This window comes from Sylvia atricapilla, chromosome 11, assembly GCF_009819655.1.
Source record: "Sylvia atricapilla isolate bSylAtr1 chromosome 11, bSylAtr1.pri, whole genome shotgun sequence".
Taxonomy (NCBI): domain Eukaryota; kingdom Metazoa; phylum Chordata; class Aves; order Passeriformes; family Sylviidae; genus Sylvia; species Sylvia atricapilla.
In genome coordinates, this window is record NC_089150.1 from 21,504,541 (window position 1) to 21,522,788 (window position 18,248).

An 18,248-nucleotide genomic window follows, 5' to 3' on the forward strand; every position below is an offset into this window, starting at 1 on the left:
AGAGGCTCTCCCAGGACAGGGTTCTGCAGCCTGGGGCTGTTCTCTGAGGTGCTTTGCCCTTGCATTGCTGCCTGTTGGTTTGTTGATGTGTCCACTAAGCACATTTCCCTTGGTTTGCCTGGAATCATAGACTGAGAGAATGTTAACACACACAAACACCCCACCTCCCAACCAGAGATTATACTCAATGAGTAAATTTTCAAGGTGAGCACAATACATCGTTATATTTTCAAGGAAGCTTGGGAGAAGAAATAACACACTGGAAATAATTCCTTTTCATGGTAAAAGCTACTCTTCAAGAAATATTCTCTGGAAGAGGTGAGCAGGGAGAAGAGGAAAGATGCAAGTCTCAAGAAAATTTTCTAGTGGAAAATCAAATACATGGTCTCTAATTTTTCATCATCATGGACATCAGATATATGATTTATTCACCAATGTAAAAAGTAAACCAAACCCCAAACCAGGATAAGTCCTTTCCTGGAGGTCCAAAAAATACTCACTGATGCAGATCACTAATTTTCAACAATCCTAAAAAACCTCTGTCTGTATGGAGCATTTCTTCCTCTCTATCAGTATCAGAAAATATAGAAGGCTGAAGAGGAAACAAAAGTTAAACCAAACCATTTAAAAATACAGTACTGTGACAGATTTTATTTCATTTTGATTGATACTACATGCTTACTACCACTAGGAATAGATATGATTTTTTTGTTTGTTTGTTTGTTTGTTTTGGACTTTTATGTATTTTTTTAACCTATATTAAATATTGACCTAAACTTTGCTGTGCCTTGGAAATCTGGCTCAGGAGTTAACTGCAGGAATTTTTATTTAAATAGATAAGCATTAATGTTTGAAAATAAGACAAAAACAGATGAACAGGAAAATTAAATTACAAATTCACTTCATACAAATATCTCTTACACTATGCACTAAATCCTGTTAATTAGCTGAGGTCTTTTAAAAATTCTTAAAATACTTATGAAACATTATTTACAAATTATATAAATAAAACCTAGGCCACTTAAATTAATCAATACAACAAAAAAGTCATCTTTTTGTATGGTGTGTACTAAAAATGTTCTTGTTTATTGATCATAACCCAGTTTGCAGTATAAAAATGTTTGTTCACTTACATCAAAATGGGTTCCAATAGAAGGAAGGGAAGTATTGGTTCCAGAAGAAAGCAATCAATATAATAAATGCTTAAAATCAATGAGGCTTCTTAATGTTCTGTTCTGCACCATTTGCAGTCATTTTTAGAAGTCCCTTCTAGAGTATTTGTCATTCGAACAGGTCATCTCAAAATAGCAGAGACAGCAATACTCAGAACATTGCTCACACATCACAAAGACCTGACCAGGAGGGCGAGGCAGAGAATGGAATGTCAGTGGCCAGCACAAGCCTTTACAACACTTAACTTAAAAGGCAGCATTTATAGAACTAATCACAGACTATACACATCCTGCACTCAACAGCAATCAAAAGGACTGGAAAATATACATTTAGGAAAACAAAAGACTGATGGTATTCCATTACCTTTGTTAAAATTAATGCTTTGCTCCTTGTCTTTTGTTTTAAAACCAGCATTGACACCACCAACAACTATAACTACTTTTTCCTTTAACATAATATATGGCAGGTAGCTACCGTACGTGAAAAATGTACAATAAAAGGTGAGAAACCACTGAATTTCCTATGCAGACACATGAAAATATAAAGCCATACAGATTCCAAAGTGCCATGAATACAAAATTCAAGTGATGGTTTATAGCGTGGAGGAAAGAAACTAAATGAAACTTGCTCTATGGGTTGCTGAGCCCTTCGGCTGTATCCTCAGTCTCCCCTTTGGCAGCTTTGGTGAGAATTTCCATCCATTTCATCTGCAGCTCTTCATCTTCTGCACTGAAATAAAGAGTTTGATGGGACTGGCAAAGCTTAAAAACATGCTTCACTTCAAACTTCTCACCAGAACCTGGTAAACTGACTTCGTAGCCAGGCAGAGGGATGGGACGTGGGCCTCGTGTGTCCTAAAGGAGAGAGCAAAGTGTGAGTTTGGGCAGCACAGGGGCTTTGGGGCGGGCACACACTGCAGGAAGCACACGGACACGGCCCCAGGCTCCCGCCAGGCAGCACCACTGCTCAGCTTACACCTGCAAAAGCAACGACTTACTGCTGCTTTATTCTTATTTCACCCATCTGCTTTCTCAGCAAATATGGCCAGGGATTTTCATATAAGTTCATGTAATTTAATGCATTTGTCTGTTACAAAATTTCCTCTGCATTAGGAACAGGCAATGGGATCCAGCTGAGAAAGAGTTTGGTGTTGTCCCTTTTGAACATCATGGGATATGTCACAGGATTGGTTAAAAGCAAGCAAATAAGCAAAGCTGGACCCTGAGAGACACCAAGACAACTAAAGGGCAAGGAAAAAGTCTTTGAAAGAAAAGAGAATTTTTGATTTTCAGACATTTATGATGCCTTTGAGAGTTGTCAAGGAAGCCAATGCTCAAATTCCTGACCATCCTTTAAAAGCCAGATTGACTCACAGATCTAAGGAGCAATACAGCTCTCTAACTGTCACATCTTGAGCATCAAACCAACTCCTTTCCTAAACTCTCCAGAAGGACATATTTTAGCAAGGCAGGGTGTGCCATGGCCAAGCAACCTCTTCAACTGCTTCCAGCAAAGTGTTTCTAAAGATGAGCCCCCAAACTGAGGTCTGAATCACACAGGCATCAAGCATCTGTACAAAGCTGTCACCTTCTGTAGCAGCTGCTTGTGTTGCAGCCCCATACCAAAGCTAATGAAGAATCCCACAGAGAAGTGGCAAAGTCATTCTTTTGTCAGCCCATACCAAATGCAGATGACTTGGTAAATATCGAAGAGGACCAAAACTCTGAGAACAATGGCCAAAAACGTGCCTACTTTTCTAACACTTTGTCTAAAGTAGTTCAAGTGTCAAAACTGCTCACATCAATGCAAACACGTATGTTAACTAAATGGGCAAGAAATACACAGTGAAAAATGTATCACTGTTTATTAAATCAATACAGGCTTCTTGATTTATTCATCCATTGCTTTTGCATGTTATTGTCATGCAAAAATGCCAGAGTCCAACTGCTTTAAGACCAAGCACTATTCAAGGAGATTTAAGGCAGCTTTAGGCCAAACACTAAAGCTACACTCAGTTCCCATCTGAGTGTAACTAGTTGTCCTAAATGTGGCACAGTTTCTATTCCCTGACACCACAGCCACATCCCTATAAACAGGAAGGTCTTGCCCATGCAGAAGTACAGAGCAGCTCCTGCACACGTGGCACTGCTCAAGCAAGCAAACATGGGACTGATGAACACAAATGCACAAGAGCACATGCAAGCTCAACCATGCCTGTTTCACTGGTCTTGGTTTGGAAGAGTAGACATTTAGACTTGTCAAATGGAAAATTGTAGGCTGCCCATGACAATGACAAATGATGTTGTTTGTAGCCACGAAGTGCAGCGTAAGAGCAAACTGATGTTTGAGTTGTATGTGTTGCACCTACCCAACATGTGCAGACACAGGCAAATTAAGCAGTCTGCCTTTGGTCTTGCATCCTTTCCTTAATATGCTGCCTTTGGCACTTTGTCTGTACCTGCCTGATCCAAAAGGAAGGGATTTACATTATCTCTGAAAAGCTGTACTACTGACAGGAAAAGGTGAAGCACTTGGCCTTGAGGAACACCCCACCCCCAGTCCAGACTTCTCTTTGGGACCAGCAGCATCTGTGGATGTCCTTTGCTGCTGAGCCCTTCCCTCCTACCTGAAGCCCAGCAAATCCAGGGGCTATGATGCACCCATGAGGAGGAATTCCAGCCCCATATACTGAGCATGTAAGTAGGATTTACAGGCCTTACAAGAGAGATGAAATTCATGATTTAGTTTTAAGAGCCTATTGGATTTGGCTGGTTGGACTGTATTTTTTTTTAATATTTCTGCAGGCAACATAGTACAACTGCATGATACTGGTATTTCCTCAAACCAAAATACCCAGCAGTGCTTAAAGAACTTTACTTTAGGGCTGATTACAACAATTTTCCTCAGATAGTGAGTGGTAGATAAAAATCTAGTGGCTGTGTAATGCTGTCAGCAGTCACAAGCACTGTGCACTCACCCTGACTCTCAGCAGCACAACACAAATGGGTTATTTATCTAGGTCATTACAGCAGCATGTGTTTATTGCTCTGTTACAGCCATTGCAACACCCAGGGTTTAAGATTTGGGGACAGACAACTCAGCTCCACCACATAGGCAGTGCTGTGTCCAGGCAGCCCTGCACACTGACATGCCTCTTGCACTGCACAGATCTTGGCAGTGGATAAAAGCTCTCTCAGACAACAGTGACCCACCAATAGCATTTTCCCTCTCCTTCTGAGTAGGTTTAGAAAATCCCTGGGTTTTTCTATCCAAACTCCACTTTTATCCACTCATGATCTACCCCAAACCTTACACAAGTCACTGAGAGACTCCTGTGGTGCAAAGATCTTCAGGACCAAGAAAGGGCAGGCAGAGTTTTTTGCTGAGCCAGGTATAGCTTCTACTAAAGAGAATCAACAGGCAAGAAAAGAATTTCTAAAACCCTGAGCTCAATTTCAAAACCCAGCTACTCCCTTATTTTCTAAAAGTAAATCCCATTTACATAATGAGTGGAAGATTTTTTTCTTTATAAAGCAAAATTTTCTCTTGGATCAAGCTTTAACTGATATATACATAAATATACTAACTGTAGCTATACTAGTTTTACTCTTCATATTTCTCCAAAGTCCATTACTTTTCCAGCTGGCCTGGAAGCCTTTACTTTGCACGTCTCATTCAGGTAACTTCATGTCAGAGTTTTGCAAGTAGCTGTGCATTTTACAAGGCCAACAGGGGCAGAAGGTCCAGGTGGAGCCCTTGAAAAGACAAGACTAATTTATCTTAAAACTGCTGCTCCTTACACTTGAAGTGGTCTTTGCTTATGAGTAAACTTATCATTTCACTGAGATAAACAGGACAAAGAGCTGTACAAGTTGTGACTCCGTTTGAGGACAAATCAAATTGGTATGATTCCCAAACCTAAACAACCTCCTGAGTAAAGCTTTGTGCAAGACTTGAACTGTAAACACTCAGAGGATTAATTCATTCTCCTGGAACAAGCAAAAGAGCAGTTTTCTTGCCATTTTAAATTTGCAAGTCATGTCTCTACCTGCACTACCATCCCTTCTTTGGTGTGAGGGCCAGGGGTGCAGAGGGAGAAGCTTTCACTGTGTCCAAACCTCCACATTCAGCTTGGTTTGCTCCTTCTTCCCAAGAGGCAGCTATTCTTTCTGTTCTTCTTAACACTAATCCCCCAACTTTCAAACTTCTACAGTCACGCTTTAGTCTATGTTTCAAGACCTTCAGTACTATTGTTGGCAATATTATTCCCAAAAGACACATCTCAGGCACTGAAATGCTTCTTTGCAGGTCTAAAGAGGTCTGTGAGACACACGGAGGTCGTTGTGCAAAACAGAAGTATGCCTGGGAAAAGAATATTTAAGCACATGAGTGGCTCCCAGCTGATTCCAGACATTCAGACACCAGTAATGAAGCTCTGGAAGAGATCTTCCTCAGAAGTCTAGTGTAGCCTATGCAAATCTGAATTAACAAGAATGTTGGATTAATATCAAGAAATAGGACTTGCTTCCTCATTTTTTCCTGCAGTTGGATGCAAACTGAAGTATACAAATGGGAATGGCAGGCCTTTGAGGAAGGGAATGACTTCTGTTGTTTATAGTCTCCTGTTGTTTACTGTCTCCTTTATTCCTGACAGTAAATCCTAGTTTTGGAATGTAAGATAAATAACCTTGTCCTTTTGCTTTCTAGACACTGTATTGAGAGATTTATTTCACCCCCAAAATAGCTGAGGACACTAACCACTAATTTTAACTGTCATAATTGACAATCAGTGCCAAAAGGCATCCTTTTCCCCTAAAAAAATAGGATCTTACTAATAATATCAGCAGAGGCTCAAAATCAAATTTGGCAGGACATGGACAAAGTACGCAGCAACTGAAGCAGAGAAGCTCCTCCAGCTTCCATCTATGGCTCTGCATGACTGTCAGGTGGGGCCTGCAGGATCCAGCACCACTGAGTTTGCACTGAATGCAGGTGATTATATCCGTGGGTTATTATTTGTGCTGTACTGCAACAATCAGCTGGGCAGTAGGAGAAATTCTCAATCGTAGTGTGCAAGGGATGTTGCTTCCTCTCAACTTCTCACCCCTGCCACCTCTCAGATGACACATGTGTAAGGAAGGCCAAAGGATTTAAACTTCTCTTCCTCTGTTCCCACTCTCCTTTCCCAAGTGGGAGACAGTCAGGCTTGGTTTGTGTGGATGCAGGGCTGGCACTGGCCCCTGGCTGAGGCACAGCTTGTGCATCAGTTGAAAAGTTCTGTGGGTGAAGCTGTTCTCTCTGCTTGGCTTTTTAACACACAGTTCCTTTCCCCAGAGCCTGACTCCAGAGAGAGCCAGAGACTGGATTTGTTGCCTTCATTTCAGTGCCTTGTGTGAGGCTGTTCCCTTTTCCAGTGTGTCATTTCAGCATGTCCCACTGACCAGGATGAATTGGAGGCTTTCCCAGGGTGGTTCTGGAACCACAGATGGAGCCAAGGGGGCTGAAGCTCCAAATTTAAGCTTTCAGCCTCTTTGAGCACTATGTCTAAAACATTACACAACCTTAGTTAAAGTTCCTGCTGACAAGATGCAAAATGAACACAGCTCTAACGACAAGGTGTAGTATTTGTTGATCAGACAGGGTGAGTTTTACTTTGAAATGCTTTATAAAATCACAGGGAAAATCAATTTCCTCTCCACTGTTCCTAGCCACAAACAGATGCTAATAAAAAGAAAACCCTCTTATCACTACAACTACAGCAGGGTAATTGCTGGCTGAATTCAGTTTCATTCCTTCTTCCATCCCACACAAGAGATAAAACAAAGCTGTGTATAAATGTGTCAAATGCCAAATGCAAAACTGGATATGGGAAATCTCCTTTCAGCATTGTTGCTCTTCAGTGCTAAGGAAGATATTTCTAGTTTAGATATAGATGTTTCTATCCCTTGCCTTTCATCATACACAAATGGTAGTTAGCTTCAACAGTACATTTAGAGACATAAAACTCTTACCAATGTAAGTATTTCAAGTAAAGATAAAACTCCATGATGCTATGACAAGGAGCTTTATAATTTTTCAGGCTGAAGAACATCTACATTTTCACAAATTCTTTTATCCCATTAACACAGAACTAGGCTCAAAAAAAAAAAAAAAAGCTTGAATTGCAATTCTAGAAGTTGCAATATCTAACCCCCTTTGTCGTTGTATATATTTAACAGGAAAGTGCTTTCCCTAATGACAGAGTAATAAACCCTTGACTACACCTGCCTGAAACCTTAAAAAAGCTAAAGCATAACCTAATTATCCTTGTTTTGTCCTCTTCTTTTGCTAAAAATTTGAATGGAAAAGCAAAGAGCTTTAACATTTGCTCACAACTGTATCAGCAGTAAGTACAGGTAACAAGGTAACATAAAATCTCTGAGGCTTTTTGCCACATCCAGAATAGGAAGTTCAGTTCTGTGGTTGAAACCAAGCCAAATCCTTTGACCCATTTCTCAGCTCGACATATTTAAACTTATGCTTTTCTTTTCCTGTGTGTTAACCCTCGTGAATGCCACCTCACCTGGCTGCTTCCTTGCAGATACAGAACAAGAGGTTCACTCTTGGGGATGGTCACCCACATTTTGTACCAAGTCTTCCCTTTTTCAAGGAACTGGAGGTAGCTGCTGAAGAGGCTGTTCTCAGCCGCAAGGATGCTTTGCTTCTGGATGAAGGGAAAAAAAAATAAAACAGAGCTGTTTCCATTTATGCTTAAGTGTGAAAAATACTTAGAATTAATTATAAAATACTCAAATGGTGCAGAGTCAAATAACACTTGAGGGAAAATGTTGGATAGGCCATAACCAAATAAAAAATTAATAAATATTATATACAATTAAGAAATAGCATAATTCTGTGTAACAGAGGCAGAGGCTGAACAGCCATTCCCAGCAGAACATGAAGCTAAATTCAACTTCCACCCAGCAAATTGAGAATGATAATTAAGATGATGCAGCTCATTTTTTTTTGCTTAGCAAAGTAGGCTGGGAGATTACTTCAAATTAATGTAAAGGGTTTATTAACAGATCCTCTTGTGCATGGATGGAGCCAAATCAGAGTGCAAAAAAACCCAAAAAAAACACACCTGGAAGAAATTGTTGTGTTCTGATAGAAAACAAAGAAAATCAAAATTCCTGTTTGCATTATGATTTGCACAGAAGTCTCCTGAAGATTTCTGGCAGCTGGTAATAACATTTGTTAAGTGGCAATCTCCTCAGCTGCTACTAAGCTTGCTAAGAAAGTTTAATGTAAATAGACGGGAAATAAAACGCCTGACTCTGATATTTTCTTTCTATACGCTGGCTTTCTTGTATTTGACCTCATTCTTTGAAGATTTAACAATAAAACTATCAGGGTCATATAGAGGAGAGGAAAATTACACTTTTCCTGGGTTTTTACAGCTTTTTGCCATAATCTGCTTTCTGAAGTAAAGCCATGGGTTCCATTTCACTGGTTTGCCTCTTGGCTTTTCAGATTAACAGGGCTCTCTCTTCTCTCTGTAGATGCAGGTTTGTGTCTGAAACTTCTCCCACTGAAACAGTGCTGCGAAGTTTGTCATGAGACACCACAGACTGTGTTGGCACCCATGAAGAGCTCATCATCTGCAGGCCCAGCTGGAGCACATATCACAGAACCACAGAATGGTTTGGGTCAGAAGGGGCTGTAAAGGCCATCTCATTCCAACCCTCTGCCCAGAGGGGAATATCTGATACCATATCTGAAGGTTTTGATGGGGTCAGGTTCCAGATACAGAACTTTCTCTGCACTTTGCAGACCTGGCAGCTCAGGGCAGGGCAAGGTGGACCTGCAGCTCTACCCCACTCTACTGCTGACACCTTGGATGTGTTTGGGTACAAAGCTGACAAAGCCCCCAAGCAACAGAGTTGCTACATGGAATTAAAAGTGAAAAAACCAGATCTTAGTTTTTGAAAAGTTACCATGCACAGCTCAAGACTGGAAATACAGCATAATAAAAAGAAGTCAGAGGGTTTTCCATCTTTCTTGTAAGTTTGGAAGCTGAAGCTTAGCTGCCAAAACTGTCTGCATCCCTGTGTGACCAGCACCCTGTGATGAATGCTCACCATCTACAAACAGCATCCAGGCTGCAGGTGTGTTCAATGGAAGTTATAGGTCAGAGGATTAAATACCATGGTGGGGTAGAAAAGAAAACCAATTTGATTCGTTTTTAATAAATACACTAAAAAAAAGAGAAAGCCTCACAAAGCTTCTTAGCCAAAGACTGTACCTCTGCAGCCAGTCTTTTCTTCTGTTCCCCAACTGCTTCCAGCCCAGGGCTGCAGGGGCTTGCTGGGAGCTGCAGGAAACACTCCTTACACACTCGATTATGGCGACTGTTATCTGCAAGTGGCTTAAACTCAGAACATTTTGCACAGATCACCTGTAACAGAGAGATGGTGTTTAATTAGGCATGTTTAAAACACAACCCTTTATCAAAGAAATTAACTTGCAGAATGGTTGTTAGTAAAGGAAAATTCTATGAAAGCTAATGCAAACATAGAGACAAATATAATATTCACTCTATCTGCCTCTATTAACATGTTTGTGATCCCATGCCACGCACCAAAACACCAAATTAAAGAAAACTTATGTCTTTGGGGGAATACTGTATGACTAACATCAGGTAAGTTTGCTTCTCTTGTCTCTTCTTATAAGCTTTTATAAGTCAGAAAGAGCTTAAGTTGATGATGCAATTAGTGCTTTTTAATGGTCCAAGAAGGACTGATTTTCAGAGTGAAAGTGGCTGATATTCCTCATCAATCAAGGACATCCTGGAGAACTGAGGAATCCAAAAAGCACCAGCTATTTTAAGAACATAGTCCAATATATTATCCATTAAAAATGATTAGTCTGCCTCAGCTGCCAAGAGCATGCAGTGGCACACTGGGCCCGAGGAGCCAGTGCCTGGAAACAATGCTGGATCTGCAGCTCCAGAACCTGTTCTCATGCTGAAGATTTGTCTCTAAGACATATGCTCTGGGTTGAGAACTGTCCCCAGGCTGCCAGCCTGATGGACATCCATTCTGCATTTCTGTACAGTAATAACCACAAACCCACAGCACACATGTATGCTCTTACATGGGTCACTGTGAGACTTTAATTACTGTATGAAGAGGACTGCCTTAATTCAGGAAGTGTTGCCCAAGTAAAAGCAAGCCAGCATTTTTAGCAACATGACAGTCTTTCCTTGAGACAAATTAACTTCTTTAATTCGAATGTTATTGCCACACCACAAGGCATTGCACAACAAACAATGGTTTTACAATAAACTATTAATGATGTAATTCTTGTTATCTCTCTGTTCCTGAGGGAAAGCCATTATTTAATTTCTTTAGTAGCACTGACTTTGTAATGGGATATTTTAAACCTCCAGAAATGTTTTTAATGATTTAAGCAATTATTAATAAAAAGAAACCCAAAAGGTTGAAAATCCCAACTCTAGGGTAAAAATGCCCCCTCCACAGCAATTTAATTTAAACTGCTGAGACTGAGGTTTCTTCAAATATCTTAACTATACATTTAGACCTCTCTGCAGCTGAAAATTTATCTCTACTTCAAATGACCAATGTTGTTTAAATAACATTACTTTTAGTTGCATTACAAACACTAAATGACATTTCAAGTCATCTGGCAGAAATCCATCTCATCTTGGCCATGATTACGATTTACAGGAAAAAAAAGGGAATTCAGCTGTTGATAAAAGGATTTAGGGGAAGTGGCTAAGGGCCTTCAGTAAGCCAACCTTGCCTTTCTGGGACAGATTTTCTTTGGATTTTCAAGCAGGAGGAAACCACTTTTGCACAACCTTTCTTTAGGGAATGAAATGCAGAATCACAGAGTATGCTGAGTGGGAAGGGACCCACAAGGATCAGCAAGTCCAGCTCCTGGCCCTGCACAGGGCATTCCCAAAAGTCACACCCTGTGCCTAAGAGTATTGTCCAAACTGTCCTGGAGCTCTGGCAGGTTTGGTGCTGAGACTGCTTCTCTGGGGAGCCTGTTCCAGTGCCTGACCACTCTCTGGGGGAAGAGCCTCTATCTAATATGCAACCTAAACCTTCCCTGACACAACTTCAGGCCATTCCCTTGGGTGCTAGAAACAGACCAGAGTCTGCCCCTCCTCTTTCCCTCAGAGGAAATTGTTACCCCAGTGAGTCTCCTCTCAGTCTCCTCTCCTCCACGCTGAAGAGATGTAGTGCTCTCAGCTGATCCTCACATGGCTTCACTTTGCCATCTTTGCCTGCCCTCCTTTGGATGCTCTCTAATAGCTTAATAACACCTTTAATATTGCATGTCCAGCTGTTCATGTTACAAGAGCTGCTGTCTGGGTGAAGTGAGGCTGGCCTCTGCAAACAAACCACAACGCCCTCCCCACATAGACAGCCACCTGCACTAACTGGGACCCTGCAGCAGGTTACTCTTTTTATCTGTGATACCCAGAGAGCAAAGCAAGTGCAAAAACCCGCTCTGTCAATGACTTGCCACAAACCAGAACGTGTTTTAGTCCCTGCACTGAAAAAACAAAAACTTGTCTCCAAAAGTCTCAGCAGAAGCAGCTGGAGAGCTGATGGTGCTGGGATACTTACTGCCCCACACTGCTTACAGTGGTGCCGCCTCTTGGTGATGGAGTTAAAGCTCTCACTGCAGCTCTTACAAGACTGTTTCTCCTTGTCCCGCTTGGATTTGGAAGATTTCCTAGAGGAATCACTCTGAAATTAAAAACACAAGTGCATGATTAAAAAATAATAATTAAAAAAATGGCAAAATTGTTCATAGAGTTCTACTGACAAAGATGCTCTTTGGGGTTCACACCATTTTAGGAAAGAATTTGCATGACTTTGCTGCTTGCCTCAGCTGGAGGGCTGGCTGAACCATCAGGGGCCTCGGCAGGACATTAGGTGGTCTCAGCCCCTCTCTGCCCACTCATCTCCTCATGGCCACAGAGCAGTCTCCTCTCCCTGACTGCCAGCGAGGAGGTGGAGGGATGGCCAAGGTGGGAGTCTCCAGAAAAGCTTCCCTTCCAGCACTCACCACTTGCTTTTTCAAGGTACGATTTTAAAATTCTGGTGGAAAAACAGCATCTATCCCAGCAGGAGGTACAACTCATGTGACTGCAAGATGAAGGCCTGTGGCTGACCTTCTGAGGTGAGCAGACATCTGAGCTTACTGAAACATGCTGCCTCCATTTTGCTTCTGAAATGCAGGGAAGAATCACCAAAAAGCTGCTAGGAACACCAAGAAAACCAGTGGGCTTAGGAGACTGCTGTTACCATTGTTTATTACTTGCTGTATAGGTGCAGAATCACACAGCCCCAGAATGGTTTGGGGTGCAGGGACCTTACAGCCCACCCAGTGCCACCCCTGCCATAGCAGGGACACCTCCCACTGTCCCAGGCTGCTCCAAGCCCTGGCCAGCCTTGGGCACTGCCAGGGATCCAGGGGCAGCCACAGCTGCTCTGTGCCAGGTATTTCATCCTGTCTGGGCCAGCAGGTAGAAATTCAGCCCCAGTGTTGATCATGTAACTCATAAATACAGTCTGATGAGACTTACATGAGCAGACACATGAGCTAGAAAGCAGTTTCAACTATTTTCCTTCTCATGCTCTTACAGGTGTATTTTCCATTTATAAATTAACAACCTGGAGCAACCCACAATGGGGCAGAACATCAGCAAGTGCTTCTGGAAATGCTTAGTATAAATGAAAAAGAATTTGAAATTATATAGCAAATTTTGTACTTTGTATTCTTTTAGTTTGTTTCTCTACATGCCAACATCAGACGTGCAAGAGTATGTGTAAGACATTTTCCACAGGCTCGTATTTCCTCCTGCACACAGAAGTCTGAGCAGAACCTGCACTACCAGTGCAGAGCAGCAAGACAATTCAGCAAAGAGGTACCATGATGCTGCAGACAAGCAGATGATCCTTCCTGCAGTAGGATTTCACAGTCTGGTTGTGCAAAGGTGGATGCTGAAAATCCCAGAAGCCCCTCAAGCTGGGGAAGTGCAGAAGGCACTCCCAGTTTGCTGGCCACCACTACCACCAAGTGGTTTGCAAGTGAAGCTCTTGAGCACACGATTTATTGCTTATGCTCTCACTGAGCTGTTACTAAAGGGATATCAGAACTAAAAAAAAATATTTTCTGAAGCTGCAACTAACATATTTTTCATTATTTTCATTGATATTACCCATTTTTAGCAAAATTAGAGCACAGAATCAATACTACACAATTTTGGCTATTTTTAACTTTGCCTTTTTGATCAACTCTATTTTCATGCCTATGTCAGGAATTAATTTTTTCTTTAGATTTATGAATTAAGGAAAATCACTGAAGATATCAAGATACTCTATGCAGATCACTGACACAACTATTTACAATCAACTAAAAAGATACAAGCTTTTTATTTATTAAATACAAATAAAATTTACATTCCCCAAATACTTAAGACCAACCAAAATTATTATGTTGGTTTGGGGTTTTTTAATACTATAAAACATTTTTTTAAAGTAGCTTGCCAGATACAGCATCTGTAACTCAATGCACAAAACGCTAATGCAAAACTGATTATAAATAAAAGAAAAACTGTTAAGCTTTTCTTTTATATTAAGTGAGAACAAAAAATAACCAGCATGGATCACAGTAATAATGAACACTTACAACTTGTTTTTTTGTATAGGTCAGGTGGCTTGTTTAACAGCTTTGCACTGACACTGTGCACTGTACCAGAAGGTTCCAAGCTTGGCCAGAGCTCTGGAGGAGCTGCTAAACGCCTCCTTTGTTACCAAAATCGTCATGCGAATGCACAACACCCTATGGCACCAATCCTCCTGCTACACGTGATGGTATTTTTGGTGGTTGGTTGTTCCTGTTGAGGCTAATTTTCAGTAAATTCAACTGACCCTAGGCATTTCCTGAAAAATCTTTTAATCTAGAAGAGAGAGATTTGAATGATAAAAAATAGACCTTCTAAGGACACAAACCCTTGGGTTTGACTCAGCAGCAGTCACAGCCATTTTACTGAGCAAAATGAATAATACCTGTGAAAGTGTATTTTGCTTCCGTGGCAGCCCATGTTTCACAGGCCAGAGACATACAAAAGTACTACCACTATCACCTCTTCCTGTGCACTGGCAGAAACACGGAGAGCATACTGTGGAAGACGTGTTACTCAAAATTTGGTTCTGAAGATCAAATCCTGAGTTACACAATGCAACCGCATTAATCAGAGAAGTTTCCTGGTATCATTTTTGCCCTTCTCCCTTTGAGCAATCAGTGTAGCTCCCTATCACAACTGAAACACATTGACACAAAACCAAACAAAACAAAACAAAAAAAACCAAAAACACCCACCAAAAATCCCCACAAACAACCCACAACAAACAAAGAAAGGCCACACAAAGGTCCCCTCTCCAAACGCAGTGCTCCAAAGTGAAGGAACCAGCTCTGATGTGTGTGCAGTGTTTATCCACTGCCAAACGAGTTCCATTGCTTTAGGAAGTCTCTGCATGCTTTGAGGACAAACCCCAGCATCTCTGGGGACAAACCCCCACGCATCCAGCACTGTTAATAAAGTAATGTCAGCTTTCTAAGCCAGCAAAGTAGTTGGAGAGTTTATTTCCTGGGGTTTGTGACACATGTGAACAGGATTCAAAGTCCCTGATGCTGTAAATGACAAGTGGCTATGGGTATAACTTAGCCAGGAAACTAATGGCAGCACAGTTGAAGCCACAGACAGCAGGATATAAACCCTTTAAAACCTGTACTGAAGTATGATTACCTTTTCCGGCTACAAAACAAACGTAACCCACCTCCCAGCTGCTCTGACTGAAGTATTAGCTTCAAATTACTCACCCCTCCTAATGCACCACCACCATCTGCTCCTGGCATTGATTCCACTGAGCTGGTGCTGGCTATCTGAGAGGAAACAGAATGACACAGAACAGTTGCAACATGGACATTCTTCCTCAAATATATTAAACACTGAAAAGAAAAAGAAAAGAAAAAAAAAAAAAAAAAAAACACCAAACAACCCCACCAAACAAAAACAAAACCCCTCCAAACAAATTAAAAAAAAACACAACACCAACCAACCAACAAAAAAACCCCAAAAAAACCACACCAACAAAACAGACAAGGGGGTGGGGGAAAACAAAAAGAGTTTGCTTTCAGCTCCCCAACTCTTTGCTTGTGAGCACATTTTAATTCTCAAAATCAGACCACAGAATCATAGAACGGTCTGAGTTGAAAGGGACCTTAAAGCTCATCTTGTTCCAGCCCCCTGCCATGAGCAGGGACAACTTCCAGTAGCCCAGGTGCCCATGTGCTCAGTCACCCTCAAACATGGGGTGGGCTCTGATGTGGATGATTTTACAGACAGCACTGAATTGCCAACTGCCTTTGGGTGCAACCTGTGCCTGTCCCCCACATGGTGCAGAAAAGCAGTGCCCTGGTTTGAAGGACACTTCTCTCCTGGAGCCTGTAAGCCAGACCAGCAAGGGCTCTGTGGAGGCACTTGATTCTGAGAAAAATAAAATTTACTCCATTAAACCACCACTCAGTTAAGTTTCTCTTCTTCACAATACACCTCAATCCCTAAATAACTGCAAAGTAGCATCTCCATTTATTCAATTATAGAGATGCATATGTATTAAATATACCTAGATGTTTGTAGATCTATAAATATTCCCATAGCATTCATGTATAATATTCATTTATCTATATGTATGCCATACATATAGATATATACACATTCAATAATATTCATTACATATAGAGGGAAAATAACAAGCTTTGTACATTGAGTACCAAATCATAGGCTACATTATAAAAAAGAAAGGACAACCACCTTATCTCCAACTAATTTACAGGGAGTTTGCTGGTTTACACGGGGTTCTCAAACTACTGGATTCTTTATGATAAATTCTCCTGTTATTCCCGTAGATCATTCTTCCTTTGCCAATCAGACATCTCTTATTTCGAGGTTATCAAAATGGCCAGTGCATTTTGGCACTCTGGCTTAATTTCATTTTAAAGCAAAAATGTTAGATCTCTGTTTAAGTGGCCAAATTGAAGAGCTATTCATTCTGATGCCTCATTGGATCTACTTATATTCTAGTACAATCAATCAATTCTTCAGAACAAGGAAAGGAGCAAATGCATTCCCTGGGGCCAGGGATGTCACCCTAGAGCACTTCCTCAGAGAATTCGATTGAATTAAGAGAAGCATCACTACTCAGCTTTAACCAGCTGTTTCTGCCTTTGCAAAACCCCAGTAACCCTGGGTGTTCACATCATCTGGTCCTCAGTCCTCTGCAAAGGGGGTTCTTTTCACTGGAATCCTAATCAACCCAGACTTTTACTCTGCCTAGTAAAAAGACACGGGACTTGGAAAAAGAAAAATGTGGAGAAAAACCAGAGTTTTTTATGTTTGAGAAAACCCCCAGCAAATTAGGAGAAAATAGTAAATTTCTCCAGTTGCCTATTCAGATCCCCATGTCTGTTTATTTGGAATAATGGGCTAAAAATCAAATACCCTCTACTCTTACCTGGAAAATATTTCAAAAGGGCTTCTCCCTGTTATGTTACTATTACCACTCACAGTGTCTCAGATCTGGTAAGAATACAGTTCTTGACATGTTTGTCAGAACCACCCCAGATCTATGGGGAAAGAAACAGCGGAGGGAAATAATGGTGATTCAGTGTCTAACATTCATGATTTAACTAACAGATGCATTCTCAATCTCAAGTCCTAGGGATGCCACTTCCACAGGGCTCAGCTCTCTGCAGCACTTTCCCTTGCCAGCCTTCCAAGACTGCACAAACTGGGTCCATCACTACACCAGCAGCCTGCAACTCTTCTGAGATGAAGCAGTGGTGAAAGAGGTTCTTTTCCTTGGGAGCATTTTTAGATGGCTTTAAAAAGACCTTTCACATAGCCTGGAAATGGTGCAGATAAAAATGGAGGAACTAAACCACAAAGGAACCTGAAAGCTTTCTAAATATACTATTTACACAAACACGGTCAGAGTTGCATGCACTGGTCATGAACTGCAACCAGTCCTAAGCACTGTAACAGAGAAAATGTATGGCCAAGGATGGGAAAAAACAATCTCACTCTTTTTTACAGGCCAATTTCTGGTAGCTTTTACAGATCTAGCCAGTAATCCATGAGTGCATACCTATTTCTTGACTCACAGGAGGAAAAAAAGGGTCACATTTTCCTCTAAAGTTGCTGCCCAATATTCCATAGATGATGTGTCTGGTAGATACTACCCAGTGCAGTGTATTGCACTTAGAATGTTCTCAGTATCTGTCCAGTTTTCCTTACAGAAATACTTTCAGCTCATTTTAAATGACAGCAATTTCTGTCACATTTAGCTCTGACATCAGTTTCAAAGCTGATTATCTAGAGAAGCTTAATCTCCTAAAAATGCAGGTTAGTATTCTGGCATTAAAGAAATGACAGCACAGACTGCATTGATGTCACAGCCAGGGATAAACCAGACTCCTGCTCTGCTTGGCTTTTATGAAGACTACAGTATAAATATGTGGCTACACCATGAACATAGAAGCAAAATCAAAGTGAACTTACACTTTGTAAATTCAAAGTGAAGCAAGATAATAATAATGAACTTGACCAGATGCTGTGTTTTAATTACACAGACAAGTGTGCTTTTTAGTCTGCTTATTAACAAAAGATTTTTTTCCATCAAAGCATCCTGGCTCTGAATGCACACATGAGTCAACTGAAAAATACAGGCATAAATGGATTATTTTCTAATTTTTTTCCCAAGTATTTTTAGCTGATGAATAGTTCAGGATAAGTAAGCTATGCTAGATCCTGAAAGTGGCTCATTGCTACTATCAGTAGCAGGATTCTAGACTCTACAGAGTGTTGAGAACATCTTCACTGTCAATCTGATTATACTGGGATGAAAGGCATATCTCTCCTTAGGCCCCTGGAAAATCAGGCAGATAAAAAATCCAGATCATTGAGTCACCAAAGCAGTCCTGAATCTCCA

The 18,248-nt window shown here is 41.0% G+C and overlaps 1 protein-coding gene across 2 annotated transcripts in view; it reads right to left on the bottom strand.

Annotated features, from left to right (window-relative positions):
* Positions 1 to 392: 392 nt before the first annotated feature.
* FGD3 (FYVE, RhoGEF and PH domain containing 3) overlaps positions 393 to 18,248 on the bottom strand; it is an 85,491-nt gene continuing 67,635 nt past the window's right edge. For both annotated transcript variants that reach the window (XM_066326994.1, XM_066326995.1), the window contains exons 15-19: positions 15,079 to 15,141; positions 11,814 to 11,936; positions 9,458 to 9,610; positions 7,736 to 7,876; positions 393 to 2,027 (exon numbers count right to left, since the gene is read on the bottom strand). In XM_066326994.1, the coding sequence (XP_066183091.1) occupies positions 1,803 to 2,027; positions 7,736 to 7,876; positions 9,458 to 9,610; positions 11,814 to 11,936; positions 15,079 to 15,141 (705 nt within the window). In that variant the 3' untranslated portion in view covers positions 393 to 1,802. The remainder of the gene's footprint in view (positions 2,028 to 7,735; positions 7,877 to 9,457; positions 9,611 to 11,813; positions 11,937 to 15,078; positions 15,142 to 18,248) is intronic.